General features: G+C 27.5%; 2 protein-coding genes across 5 annotated transcripts in view; one reads left to right on the top strand and one right to left on the bottom strand.

The window, feature by feature from the left end:
* Positions 1 to 4502: 4502 nt before the first annotated feature.
* LOC113552638 (facilitated trehalose transporter Tret1-like) lies at positions 4503 to 7488 on the bottom strand. Its single transcript, XM_026955486.1, has 5 exons — positions 7155 to 7488; positions 5684 to 5967; positions 5320 to 5544; positions 4960 to 5208; positions 4503 to 4751 (listed from the first exon to the last, which is right to left on the bottom strand). Exons 1-5 carry the CDS (start codon positions 7486 to 7488, stop codon positions 4503 to 4505), a joined length of 1341 nt encoding a protein of 446 aa, XP_026811287.1.
* A 6229-nt stretch (positions 7489 to 13717) lies between these two features.
* LOC113554109 overlaps positions 13718 to 15878 on the top strand; it is a 60542-nt gene continuing 58381 nt past the window's right edge. For 2 of the 4 annotated variants that reach the window (XM_026957801.1, XM_026957803.1), the window contains exons 1-2: positions 13718 to 13912; positions 14023 to 14055. In XM_026957801.1, the coding sequence (XP_026813602.1) occupies positions 13798 to 13912; positions 14023 to 14055 (148 nt within the window). In that variant the 5' untranslated portion in view covers positions 13718 to 13797. The remainder of the gene's footprint in view (positions 13913 to 14022; positions 14056 to 15878) is intronic. The other 2 variants (XM_026957804.1, XM_026957805.1) reach the window with 2 other exon arrangements.

Raw genomic sequence — 15878 nt, 5'->3', positions numbered from 1 at the left:
TTTTTCTACTTTTGTATTATTAAATTTTACATAAAATGTATGTTGAAAATAAGTATTTGCATTAAAATAAGATATTATTTATTATATCTCCAATGATAAAGATTTGTTTTAGTTTATTTTAACTATTTATATATTTTACGTATTTTAAACCATCCAAACCAATAAATTATTTTATTATCTATGACTTTTGCTAATTTCAATTTGGTTGTATACCCCAACTGAAATTGGAAATTGTTTAAGGCTGAGAGTAAATGAAAAGGGATTTGATTAAATATAGCTACAGCTTTGGGTTCGTCATTAAATTTTGACAGCTAACTGTGGTCTGTGACACTAGAATATACAATGTTAATAAAAGTTGTAGAATTTCCATTTGCATTTTCTGGATCTAATGCTGCAGTGAAAAGAATATTTTTATTAATGAATACTATTATTGGACATAGTCACAATTAATAGTCCAGTCAATTAGTTTAACATAAAGTTCAGAACTAATTTCCCGATAGTCGAATTTTGGTATAAGTAGTTTATATATCTCACTTATAAACATACTAAAAGTCCTGACACCCACCCATTATGCGTAGCCCTCACCCCCTTAACAGGACCGCGTACCCCTTCCACTAATTTTGCTTATAACTCGTCACTCTTCGGATATTCAAGTTACAATAACAATACCTATGACCAAAATTAAAGATTACAATTTTCCATAGAATCAACATCTTAAATTGTACTTTACAAAAATGTATCCCCGAAAAAATCATGGCTACGCCACTGTTTTAATATATATATATATATATATATATATGTTGCAGTATTATATTTAAAAAAAAAACAAAAGAAATTTTTTTTTATTATCCTGTTTGAGCAAAAACTATTAATCATACGCTAAAACAACCTATGATAAAAGTTAACGAACAATTTATGAAATTTTATAGCCTTATACTAGGTATTCGCATGGACCGTTGGATTTCGGACAGTATATGCCCGGACCGTATTTTTGCGAAAAAAATATTTATCTGGTACGTATAGTCTCGGACTGTATAAATCCGAAAATAATTATTTATGAACCGTATTATCACAGACCGTATAAACTTGGAATTAACCCCCATTTTTAGGCCTAAATTTTTCGCGACCCACGTAAGCTTTGTAAAAAAGCTAAAATTACTTACTGCTTTACGGTAGTACTATTAAAACTGAATACAACATTTTTTAAACTGTATTTTCATTTATTAATTTTCTAAGTTTAATAATTAAAAAATGATTTGTGTACCTTATATAATTTTATAAATTTTATTTTTATTTAAAAAAAAAGACTTATCAGGACCCAAAAATGGGTCGCGAACGTGGAACCTATTTGGATATTGCTGGGCGTACATTTTTGTTCCTTCTCGTGTATTTCTGTTACATTTTCTATAGACTAATAGTAATTGAACGTTTTCATGATTATTCATTTTTATTAAAAAAAAATTCAAACTATAACTATAACCTAACCGAAGAGATGGACTTAGCTGTCTCGACCCTCACCACGTTAATAAAAAAGGCTGTCCTTGACGGAGTGGTGTGGTACGGGGTTACCCCGCAAAATGTTAGTCCGCTTATATAAACTTTAAATACTTATAACTCATAAACTACTCGCCCTAAATTCGATTTGTATGCATAAAAATACTCAGAAAATTATTTTGTTATGGAATATGAAATTAAAACTCTATGCTGTCGTTCAAAAAAGTAAAAAACTTAAAAAAATATAAGGATAAAAAATATTTAAAAATATAATTTTTTAATAAAAACGTTGTTTTTTTAACAACTGGAAACTATGTAAAAAAATGTTTTTAAAAACACGAATACTTTTTGAAATAATGAGTGTTTTATGATAAAAGAATCCTAACGGACGCACGTAAAATCTCGGAATGTATTCGCATGGACCGTTCGATTTCGGAATGTATATGTTTGAACCATATTTACACGGACAGTAAGACCTCGGACAGTATACGCTTCTACACACTACAGAATAAAACGAGCCTACCCAATTATTTTGTGCTGGACACGCCACTGGTTACCCACCTGTTTTTCTTGATTTTCCAAATAAAATTGTTTATCCTTAAAATTAATGATTTTTTTTTAATACCATAAAGCTATTTACATACATATTTTATGGTATTAGGCAAAATAGCGTTATCTATACCTGAGTATTAGAGCATACATCGTTTGATTAAAAAATTAACTAATTGTTATAATATTTATATATTATCTATATGGCTATTACCTATATAGGTAATACAATTACAAAACACAGAAAACAAACATTTTATTGTCACGTTTGACACAAATTGTTAAAATAATCGGTTAATTAAAAATTTAAATAATAAAATTATATGATTAGCTAAACTCGTTGTTTACATTTTTAAAATATGAAAAATATTATTAGACAAAAACATGAAAAACATATATTATTTTAAATAATATCAGCATTAATAATGATATGCTTAAAATCTTAAATTTACATATTAATTTATTGTCAGTATATTTAACAGCTTTAGTTAGTTTTATTAACATAGCTGGGACTCACTCAGATTTAAAATTTTGATAAACATAAGCATACACAAAAGGAAGGAATTTCCCTTCAATCCTAATTTCTAATTCCAATAGGGGACTGCAGCGATGCATAAAGAGATTAATTAATAATATCAATCTGTGAAAGTCGTGGTTAAATGAATGTTGACTAAACAATGCCTCAATGAAGAAATATATAGGTAGGTACTTCATAAAAAGTCATGTGAGTTGATTAAATAACAGCGTTGTTGATTATAAATTAATAATAATTGGAAGTTCCTTAAACTGGCTATACAATTAAATACACGTAAAATATGTCAAATTAAAAAAAGAGCTTAATAAATACTTATATAACCTAATAGTAAGTAATAAAATAGTTATTTGTTCCTAAAAAATTTGATTTGTGTAATTTTGTAAGATTAAAAATGTACACAGTAACATGAGTAACATAGATAATAATTGAACTTGCTGTATAATAAAATACACTCAAATCATACCATAACAAGTAGGCCAGATGACAGAATCCAATGGTTAAGTAATATAGGACAGGTATGAATAAATAAAACACAATGAAAACAAATAATAAACGTCAACAATCTCACAGTTCGAAGAAATAGCAAGAAATAGTTAAGATACAATTTACTGCATCGTGTTGTCTTTGTTATCGAATTATTGTCAATGCACTACCACAGATTTATAAAATTATATATTTCCAAATACTCTGTGATACTACTACTACTACTGTATTACTGTTACCTGTAAATAAAATGCATAATATAATAAATTAAAATTTCGTCTTTTATAAACCAAGTATAAATGTAATATCTTTTCTTATGTTGTTGATTTTTTTACTGTATTTACATACCACAGCATTGTCTCGAAGGGTAGTAGTGGTAATACCGTTAGGTAAGTTCATTACTTTATTCACTGAACCGAATTATTTTTTAAAGGTTACTCCATAATAACGAGGTAACAAGTGTATCTTATGTGTTATTTATAATTTTGTTCCTGTATTATTTTTATAGTAATATATAAATAGTTATATATTTATTGGTTAAAAAGTCTACCTTTATATACCTTTAAATTGTATTACCTATGTGTTGTTTTATAAACATTAGTGAATTATCAATGGTAATTTCTATGTTATCTGATCATGTATTAGTTAAAAGCTTTTTTAATGTTGCACAGGGTAGGTAGTATTTGTACAGAAAAAAAAAAAATAAAGAATTAACGACATATACATTTGGAAAGTATTTGTATTTTTTTTACAATTAATAATATAACTAAACAATGTATCGTAATTAATGTAAAACATTAGTTTGCATTGATAAAAGTAATGTTATTTTACTACATTAATACATTATTTGTATAGGAAAAATGATCTATTACTTTTTTACTAATTCAATGAGTAGGTTAAGAATATAATATAATCCAAGTTCTTTTTAAAAAGTAACTGTTAGTAGTAATATAAACAATTTGGCAGAAGAGACGGTTTAAACCCGATCAGTGAACTCCCTTCTAAATATTATGATATATATATATATATGCACTTTATCAGCTGAGGCGCTAAGCCAAATAGTTTTATGATGACAAAATACGTCGAAGTAGATAATTGGCCAAAAAAGTGATATGATTAAGTTGATATATGCTAATAGAATGCTGTAAAAAGCTCGATATAGTTAAATAATCTGGGGACTAAGACAATAGGTTAGGATGAGCATTGATAAGATTCCATTCTATAATCAATGGTAAAAATAATAACTAGTAGGGCTATTATACAGGAAATTCAAGTTATACAATATTAAAATAGACACCGTATGAATTTGATAGTTTTAAATCGGGGATATTACTCCATTTTTCTGTTGTCTGGAGGTTTAGCACGACTTTCGTCGTTTTTCTTGTGGCATACCGTCACATACAGGTGAGGCATCGCCACACGGAGTTGACATATCATATTGTTATACTGGTATGTAATATATGTGTTCATAATCGACGTCTAATTGCCTCTGGACATCTATTAAGCTGATTTTTTTTGTTTCTGGCACAAACCACCACACAAATAATGCACCAGAAAGGCATAGCACAAAGTGAAACAAGAATAAATATTCGATGTCGAAAAACTTGTTCATTTCGTATGGAAAGTAAGCACTTGCTAAGACTAGTAGCCAGTTTATAGCTGCTGTGAAGCTTATTCCGTACGACTTTACCTAAAAAATAACCATAATATTTATATATTTACTATAAATTATAATTGTGTATATAATTAGTTATTTTAGATATTATTATTGAAAATATTAATTTATATATTTAACAAGATATTATGTCATGAGATATTATTAGTTTTACGCGTAAATAGAAGTTTTCACTACATAAATATGATATTATATGTATTATATTGAGGTGGTTTATACGTACTTTGGTCGAAAATATTTCTCCCAATATAACCCAAGGGACAGGTCCAAATCCTAGAGAATACGCCATAATGAAAAACATGATGAGAACCATCGATATGTGATTGGACGTAGTAGCATTTAGTTGCGTTTTAATAACGACGCACAATGCCAAACCAACCGAACATAGACACATAATCACTGCCGAATATATCAATAACACACGACGGCCTTTGCTGTCTATGATAATTATTGCGACATGCATCATAATGACCTAAAATACATTATTCGATTTAATGTATAAGTATACCTAATACCTATGTTTCAGGCGTGAGCTGAAATGTAAGAATCAAATTCTGACGTAAAATGCAAATTTGTAACTAACTTGAACGAGTCCTAATGTGATGGATGTCATTTTAGGGTCGACATCAATGTCAGCCATTTTCATTACAGGAAACATGTACGATATTATTACATTTATTCCACACATTTGGTGGAAAAACATACATCCAACGGCGATCAGCAGTGCTTTGCGATCCGCACGGTAACTAAATGCTTCCAATATCTGCCATGAGCTTCGTCGATATGTGTTCCGGTAATCGGAATTAAACTATTTAAAAAAACACACACACAACCGGTGCGTATTTCGTATTATAATTATAAATCTCTCTTACACGAAATATCACATGTAATCATCTCCCTTTCTACTGTTCATATTATCATATTATGTAAATACAATATATAAGTACCATCGGGTGCAATACGTCCATCCTATAGGGTTCATCCAACAAATTTATAGTGCTCATACAATCGTCGTTGCTTTGGTTTGGTTCGAAAAAATTGTTCGGCGTCGAGTACGGCGGCTTAGGAACGAAACACAATCCGATCGCGTGTAACACAACGAACAAGCAGCAATACACGTTGAACGGTATGCTGAAAGGTCGGTGATTATCGTACTGTTCGAATGGGCCAAACACGTTGGATATCATGACGCCCATTACCATGATCGCGTGGAACAGTATACCCATTTTGCCTACGAAAAAAAAAATTATTGTTTGTAAGTGATAGAAATCAAACGACAGTCGATCGATGTTTTCCGCAAAAGTAGAGCAAAAACAGTAATGGGTACACACGACTAGCTGGGCATTATTGTTTTTGGAATACTGAGATTCATGACTTTACCGTCATAAAAGGTTACCTATTAGATATTTATTTTATCTGTGATATACTGAAAATATAGAGTTCACGGCTACGTCATTTTGTCCAGTCGTGTTTCTTATTGTTTCGTAATCTGCAGATTGGCCATTGTAATCATGGTATCAGTCACTAACCATTATTTGCCGTAAGTTGGCCGAGCTCAACTTTTGATCACGACACGACGCGACAGATGACGTAGCTGTGAACACGACCTAACTTGTAGATTTCATACCCCACTAACCGTCCATAAGAAAAGGGATACCAATTGAATACGATTTATCTGGTGCAGATATATTATACAGAGATAGACACGATTTTTTTTCTCTCTAAAGGCGCTATTTCATTACCGCCGTGACACGTATCACGTTTTTCATGATTTAAGCACGGGGTGAAAAATAATAAAATATTTAGAACATAAATAAATCATATAGATCATTGTAACTGTTAAACTGTCTCTCATTCAGGGTAGGAATCGTTTAATATTTCTAAATAATACAATTTTCTATTCTAGACCGAATTAAAATAATTATTTTTTTTTTATGGAAACAGAGAAAATAAATTAGTTATCGTTTTTTTGTATCAGCTTCAAATTATTTTAAAATAGTTACGAATTTTTTCGTTGCGGTATTTGCACTATTGCCACTATTTCCTTCCTGAAATGTTCCCTTATTTAAACTAAATAATTGGGAACATTTTTTTTGTCAACTGGAATTTAATAATTACATTATAATTCATATTAAGTTTAAAAAATATAGGCCTTTGGTAATAAATAAAATGAAAATTGAAAACACAACGATAAAAAAAAACTGTTATTCAACTACGCCTGATTTATTTTTATTGTAATACTAAAAGACTTTTTCACCAGGCTAGGCTACTCGTCATAATATTATGTGGTAGCATATATGTTACCATATATTATTTATTAGTGTTTATATATACTATATATTTTATTTTATGGACTTATGGTTACAATTTTTTAAGTACTAATGAAAAACGAATGTGCGTTAATTGCTAAAAAAATACCTCGGAACTTTGGGTGCGAAATCTCGCCAACGTATGCGGGTACGATAGCGGACATTGCGCCTGAACCGATTCCGAGCAACAATCTACCGGCGACCATCAACTCCGTCAGTGTTACTGGTAAAGTAACGATACATAGACCGCCGACCAAAACAGCATCGAAAAATGCCATGCCCAGTCGGCTGTCAAAACGCCTCCAGACGAGCCCCGAGAGCAATGCGCCAATCACGGCACCAGATACGAACACGATGGGCGAAAGCGAACACCAAAGGCCACCGCCGAAAATCGGGATCAGAGACGACCATTCCATTTGTTGGATTATTACACCTATAGCCATCGCCACTGATAATACTGAAAACGTGTACTTAGTATAATGCGATTTACAAAAATATCTGCATATGGGGCGCAGGATTGTATTTTTTAAATATATTTTAACATACCAGTAAAAGCGCGAAGTTTCGTTGATGATTCCATTATTTTTTAGTATTACTGCTGCGTACACAATATAGAATAATAAATACAACCTTTACAAAAACTCTGAATGAAGGTAGCACAAAATCAAGTCTGTTTATTTTAATAATAACTGTTGTAGTAAACATTTATCCATGGTGATTTGTTTATAACAATATAATAAAACGCCGATTGCAACGACGTTATAAAAATAATCATAGTATTTTCGTTTGATTATTATTAAAATATTATTATTTAGTATCGTATCATCATGGATCATAGTTATATGAATTATAGAAGAAGCGATTTTCGAGGATGAAAAATACGATGGCAAAAAATTATATTTATCGAGACTAGAGTAATCGAAATAATTGAATAAAAGCATTGACTTATTTACAAAGAAAATCGTTCACTGAAATATATCCCGTGGGTTCAACTAGCTGTAAATTATTGATAATTAGTCAATATTCAATTTACACGTACTTTAAAAGAGGGCTCATTTAACCATCATGAAAATGCTGTTGTACGTTGTGTCGCTTGTAAGGACGCCTAGAAAAAGCTTTGGTGAAAGGGCAGTCACGCCTAAATCTTGAAGCATTTTAAAGAAATTCTTAATTTTTAATAGTTAAATTTTCTGTAACTAAACTGTTAATAAAATATTAAAATTATTTACAAATGATTAATGCATACACACCAGAATTAAAAAAAATAAGTCTTAATAAACATGACAATTTATTTTACTTTATTTAAAATTCATCCCATTTCAACGCACATAACACATTATTATAATTCAATATGTTTTCATGCAATAAATTTACAATTATCTTATAAATAAATAAGTTTATGGAACATAATTGCATCAAATATTCAAATTAATAAAATAAATGTAAAAAAATGAATATGTTTTGATAATGTAAAAAATTTTAAATTTTAAAAACCATGATAGTGGGAATATGCCAAATTTATAGAATAATGGATTCAACCGATATATAAAATAAAATAAAATATACGTTTTACAATAAAATTTCTTTCATAAAATTGCAAAAATAAAAATGCATAGATTTACTAGGTAAACCAATCGTACATCATCATAATGATAATTTGTTACGAACAATAACATATAAACATGAACTATAATAACTAGTAATGCTTTTATATCTATTAACTCAAATTGTAAAATCACTAAAATAAGCATAAAATACCAAATGTTATAAACCCTATACAAAAAATTACAAAAATCAACAATGCAAAAGAGATATATTGTCAATACTACACTAAATACGAAACACGTTCAATAATACCAAAATTATGCAAAATATCTACGTATATATTATATAATTTGACAATGCCTGAATTGGAAACTTCGGATATGAATCTAAACCGATTTAGTAATTGATAGTATAGTCAGGGGCGGCGCTACACGGGGGTCAGAGTGTGCAAGTACCCTCCTCTAACATTTGATATTGCCCTTTCATTGACTCTCCCCTATTATTTAATGTTAAAAATATGTAAGTAAATAAAGAAATTGTATATTATTATTTTAATATATAAAATAGTATTAATTATACTTTAAAGAGTTTTTAGACTTAAGTTATATTATTTTAAGTTTGACAGTTATATTAAAATTAAATATGCTTTTTTTGCACATTTAGAACCAAATATACAAAAACTATAAACATCTATTGCTGGCTGTTGCATGCTATTAACAATTTTTAACTATATATTATGTATAGTGTTGAAATAGGTACATATAATATTCGTTTCTGTCGTACAGTTTATTATTGCTGTACAGTGTAATTATTACAAAGAATAAGTCAAACAACATATTATGTTCTAAAAGTATAAAATATAAATTGATCGTTTAACTATATTAACGTATATTATACTTCATTATAGTTCAAAATATGGTAAAAGGTGGATTTTTATTGACTTAAAATTATGTTAATAATAATAAGTGTCGTTTGAAGCACCTGTATAGTTTATAATGTTCGAACTTATATAACTGCATTTGCATACAATAAGTTAAAATAAAAGTAGATGCTTAATATTATATTATTAGTATGTCTGTGAAAATAGTAACAGTAAAATGTTTTTCACAAATAAATGTTTCTGTTATATTATTCAATTGGTTTTTATACTTTATTTGATGTATTATATTATTAAATAAGGCCCACACAGATAATTTACAGATACTATACAGAAATTCTATAATAGAATAGAGATAATTTTGGTTTTCTTGTAAGTGGTGTAATAAAATCTCGTGAGGTTAGGTTTGGTGTTGAATATTTTCAAGCTTTTTAACAATTTACTTATATTATAGTATGAGTAGCATGCCTTTACACATTAACTGAACGCACACATCACGGGGGAGCGAATCACATAAATATGTCTTAAGACTACACATATTTTATTTCACTTGCTTATTCATTATGATGTAGGTATTGATGTTGTAAAAACAAAGAACTAGATGATCTCTTTCAGAAGCCAAACATATGGATATAATCCAGAGTAGGAGGCCTAAGTGGGCTGGTCACGCGTGGCGTAGTCAGAACCGACAACTGCGCATGGTATTGGCAGAGAACCCAGTAGGAAAGATGCCTCTTGGGCGCTCCCGTTTAAGATAAGAAGATATAATAAAAAGAAACGTGGAATTATTGAACGATGGCCCCGCAGATTGGAGAACAAAAGCAGTGGACAGAGAGCAGAGGGACCTGGAGGATTGGTTGTTCGCAGTTTCGTCATTTGGACCGCGCTGGGTATACATTTGCGTATTTAACATCTAATATTTTAGTAATTTGACCCACTTTATAAAATGATTGGCTTGAATAATTGATAGTGGTTTGCGCTTAAAGTGGCCTGCTCAATATGCTATGCGTATTAAAATAAAATTAAAATTATGCCACTGGTTGTTCGACGGGATGGTCCTAGTGGGCGGTAATACCCAAGAAGAAGAAGAAGATTGATGTTGTAGTATTTGGTACAAATTAATATAATATAGGAATCCTTATTCCTTTGCTATACCTTTAGTAATGTATAATATAGGTATTCTTCAAATTAATGCAGTTTTAATATAAAATAATTCGTTTTTATAGCCATTATATCATAGGCATCTAGTATTTAAGTAATTTACATAGAATTTTGTTTTATTTTTATCCTTTTTTTTTAGAATCAATTACTTATTATAATTTTTTTAATTTTTTTAGGACTATCTTTTGAATCTATTACACAACAAGCAAATTTAATCGTTATTTACAAATTAATATATTATTAAAATGACATATGTATTCGGTGGTGACGATATAATTGAACAATTTGTTGACTATTACCAAATAGAAGAATCAAAAATACATTACAATATACTTTTAAAAATAAATCGTCGAAAGATGAATTTTAGTACACGTTTAGATTATATAGGTACCTCACTTATAAACATACTAAAAGTCCTGATACCTACCCCTTGTAGTAGCCCCTTCACCCTTCTTAGTAGGGTCACGCATCCTTTTCACTAATTTTGCTTATAACTCGTTAAATGATCAAGTTACAATAAACTTCTATGACCAATACTAAAGACCATAAATTAATTATGAAATAAATATTAGTTACAATTCAAAAAATAAATACAAAAAATTAAAAATTGTATATTTTTTTTTTATTTATTCCCATTATGGTTCGGGACTTGTACTTAAGATTATCAAAATATACAGTCAAAATTATCAAAATATACATAAAAATAGGCTGCTAATATTATTTTATTTTGTTTTTGAAAACGCATAAAGCATATTATAATTATAAAAATAAGAATTTAAAAATTTAAAAATAGGTTGGTATATAACCATGATTAACGAACGAACACGTATTGCTTTTCATTTCGTCGTACAATTTAGAATCTAGATTTGATTAGGTCTTACTACAACTATACAATTGTCGATAAAAAGGTTTATTCTTAAGCGACAAAGAAACTATCGTAAACAGACTTACAAGTCAGATACGACAGATTATACGACCTTAATTTATTAAAAAAAATAAATATAAATATAAATAATATAATAGTTTTCCTGACAATTTTACGTACATACAAATTTAAAAAATGAAAAATATGTAAAAATATGCTAAATATTGTTCAAATATGCAAATTTAAAATTAGTATTTAGTTAATAGTTTCGTCATTTCATAAAACAAATTTATAACTCGCCTAGAATAGTCTACGACTTCTACAAAAAAAAAACCATGCAAATACAAGAAGTCCCAAAACCTAGTTATTAAATTAAATTTTAAAAATGATTTCTATATTATTGGATTACTTGTATTGTAGGTCCTGAATATACTCGTAAAAATAAATTTTTATAAACTTAATATTTTCATATTTAATTATTTATAATATCATATTTATATTTAATTTTGAATATCATACTGTATTTATTCATAAATCATAATTTTATAATATCCACCGTCGCTGAACATCGACGGGTGCATCGTTTGTAAAATAAACATAGATAAGGGGGATGATCCGTCAACGGTCGACGGGTGACAATAATATGGTCTATGGCGTGAGTGTCTATGCGACTATGCATACACAGTATATTAGTATAATGTTACTTTAGAGTTCTGACTTTTCTTATTAGTTTTCTATGATTTTCTTATTTCTTAAACAAAACGCCCAGAATACGTATGATCGCCGATTGCACAATTTACTCACAGTCTGTGTGAGTCACAGGTATTCAATTATTATTTATTTTTATATTCTTTTTCTTAAAAAAAAAAAAATATAACCGATCGACTTTTGGGTATAACAATTTAATAAACAATATTACGTTGAATATTAAATGATTATTTTAGTTTTTACATACAACAGTGACAACACTTAACACATAACACTCTAGTATACTTAGGACACTTACGTTTCTATATGTGTTTCATTTATAGTATTTTTTTCTATTTATTTCAAATAAAAGAAGATTTACTATTGATTGGGAACTTAAAATACAATTCCAACTATTATTATTTAATAGTACATGTTTTAATTACCAAAGTACCAACCTATCAAGATAAAATTACTGACAATTATAAAGTGTGTATAACAATCATGTTAATCTACTAATATACTGTTTTCCCAATGGCCATTAATGTTATGCTTGTGGATTTTACTTATTTAATGAAAAAAAAAAATAATAATATTCTGCTTTGTGAAATTAGAACGATAAACAACTAGAAACTACGTAAAAATATATTTTCAAAAACATAATAAGTAAATAATGAGTAGTTTGCATTAGAATAATCACTTGATAGTTGATATAGCATAGTATAAAAATAAATATGAATCATCCTATAATATATTTGTATTTTATATAAGTATATTATGTTTTTAAATTACTCAAATACATTTTTATTCGAATAATCATATTTTAAAATTATTCGGATAATATTTTATCGCCCCCCAACCTTTGAAAAGTGTAACACAGCATCACAATGCCATGTTATTCAATGGTCCATAATTATGGAACTAAATTATTATTTTTAAATATCGATATCGCTTTCATAACTTATAATGCGTTCAATGATTATAATTATTTTATTAAGGAGCTGGTGTATTTTTGATAGGTTTGATTTCTTAGACCTTTATTTTCCTTTATTATTGTCGTTTAACCTTCGCTTTTCCTAGTATTCTGTTTACACATAGACATAATAAATAAAAATATATTTATTTATATATAATGATTGCATATTAAACACTTTTTTTTTTTACTGTGATTAAACTTTGTGTTTCAAAAATCGAAAATGTGTAATATTCTATTTATAGATAGTATTTAAATGTATTACTATTTACTCATTAATATCTGTTTTCTTAACCTAATTTTGAATATTGTTTTGTTTACACATGTGTTATTATAATAACTTAGATAAATCGTGACTAATAGGTAAAGTATATCATAAATTATGATATAATAACTATATATATTTTATGATTCATATTATATTGCTTTAAATAGATGATGACTAGTAATGAATAACTTTTGATGTCATAGTATATTTGTTGTTCCATATTATTTGTTAATTTTTTCTTTTTTACTATTGTAGTGTGGGTTAGGGACGATAAATCAATTACAAAAGAAATTGAGAAGTATTGTTATTATCATTTCATTATTTAACATTCAGATAATTTTTATTTTTCGTACATCGCACATATCAAAAAACTAAAATGAATTTTTTTAAGCGTTATTTTATAACTATTACAATCACGGTTCTTCCGATTTTTATTATATCATCAACTGCATGTCCGCCATATATTCGAACATATCTTAATGATTTTGAGGGTATAGTCATATTTATTTTTTTTTAATTAATTTGTTTTCTAATTTTAATTATTATTGTATTGATATTTATACGTAACTAATACCATTTATTGAATTTTCTATTTTTTCAGGTGTATCGGGAAACTTTAACAGACGCAATGCTGGTAAAATTTATTTGTGTATATAATATTTTCTTTTTTTTTAATTGTTATTGTATTGATATTCATATATAACGGTTTGTAGATTTTGCTATAAATTATCTAGAAACTAAAACCAATTATTGATATTTTAATATTTTTTGATATATTTTTTAAAAATTATGTTGTTTATGATAGGAGAAATATTAAATCTGTTATATATTACATTTTTATAAGCTCAGTAAATGTAGCTGTTGTATATAAATAAGTTATTACAAAATTAATCGTGTATAACGTACAAAATTTTTTTGACACATTACAATTTTATCTGGCTTTAAATTTTTAAAATGTACACAATATGCAAATATGTATACATTATTTAACATAATCAATGACAATTTAGAGTCGATTATAGATCTTATGAGAAAATAATTGTATCATGATTAATGCTTTATTACTAAATATATTTTTTTTCAGCCGATTGTAAATGTAATATTTTTAATTTATTATTAGTAAATAAATGGGAACTTGGTATAGTTTAAAATTATTAATCTTGGATCTGTTGTTCATTGACGTTGGTTTTTATTTTTAACTACATTTATCGTATTCATAAATTGTTATAGTCAATAGAAAAATATGTTGAATAGTGTGTGTGTGTGTGTGTGTGTAATTTATAGATCATTACTCTAATATTACTTTACATCATTTTAAATTGTTTTAGACTAATAAAAAAAAAATTTTAATTAAGAACTGGCAAAAAACAAATTCAGTATATAATTAATAATAATGTATTCCATTTTAGAGGGAGAGATAAATGTATCAATTTTACAATTATATGTTTTGTGTGTGTGTAACACTTTAAACAAAAATAGTAGAAAGTATGCTTGGATCTCTCAACATAAAGCGTAGTTTCCGATAGCAAATTTAATCATGTGAATACTTCCAAAAATTGAAATTTCGTTCATTTATTTATTAAATAAAAAATAAGGAAAAATATTTTAGATCTTAGCATCTTAAATAACAACAAATAACTGAATAATCATAAAGGTACTTAAATATTCAACAAATATTTATAATATTATTTTCTTAGAATTTTTAAAAATATTTTAAAGCTTTTTATAGGTATTTAACATTTTTGATTTTTTTTTTCTATAAATGTCGATGAACAATATTCACTGATAAAAATTTAAAAAAAAAATAGATTCCTAATAAGCTGTAATCAACTATAATAATTTGTATAATGTTAGGTTAGTATATATATAATCAAACATATAACAATTTATTGACTGATTTTATTGAAAGTTTTTAAAGTAATTATTAAGATATACTAGGTATATATTATAGTTTGTTTATTTTATATTTGAAACCTCGTATAGATATAACAGTTCAAATAGTTCGATAGACCCATAATAGATTATAAAAACAATCACAAATTTTCAACGAATCAATAATAAGCTAAGCACTTCTTATATATTATTGTTAAACGAGATTAGTCCATTTAATATTTTTGAGCTAATAACCAAGTTTTATATAATAATTGAATATGAATTATTTCAAATTTAACAGATATTCTAAAAGATATTGCTGGATTTACGAGTAAGCAATTATAAAATATGGGGTAGTAATTTTATTGTACTTATATCATTCTTTGAAGAATATTTAACATCGTTATAACTTATATGCATTGACTTTAATGGTCTTTTTTTTTCTTTCTTTCTTTTTTTTTTTCGTGGTACGAGGACTGGAGGAAAGACTGCTGTTGGCATTACTTTTCCTCCAGCCCCCATCGTTTATTGCAATAAAAACACACAACAACACAGTAAAACAGTTTTTTTACAGTTTTTTTCAAT

The sequence above is a fragment of the Rhopalosiphum maidis genome, chromosome 2 (genome assembly GCF_003676215.2).
Source record: "Rhopalosiphum maidis isolate BTI-1 chromosome 2, ASM367621v3, whole genome shotgun sequence".
In the NCBI taxonomy this organism is placed as follows: Eukaryota; Metazoa; Arthropoda; class Insecta; order Hemiptera; family Aphididae; genus Rhopalosiphum; species Rhopalosiphum maidis.
The sequence above is the reverse complement of the archived record's forward strand: the minus strand, read 5'-3'. Positions and strand labels throughout refer to the sequence as shown.

What these genes read in the sequence shown, in the direction of transcription:
- LOC113552638 (XM_026955486.1), bottom strand. Translation starts at nt 7,488, where the DNA reads ATGGCTATAGGTGTAATAATCCAACAAATGGAATGGTCGTCTCTGATC. An exon ending in TCACATTAGGACTCGTTCAA is followed by an intron (nt 5,209 to 5,319) that starts GTTAGTTACAAA and finishes AATGTATTTTAG; the next exon opens with GTCATTATGATGCATGTCGC. An exon ending in GAGAAATATTTTCGACCAAA is followed by an intron (nt 4,752 to 4,959) that starts GTACGTATAAAC and finishes GTTATTTTTTAG; the next exon opens with GTAAAGTCGTACGGAATAAG.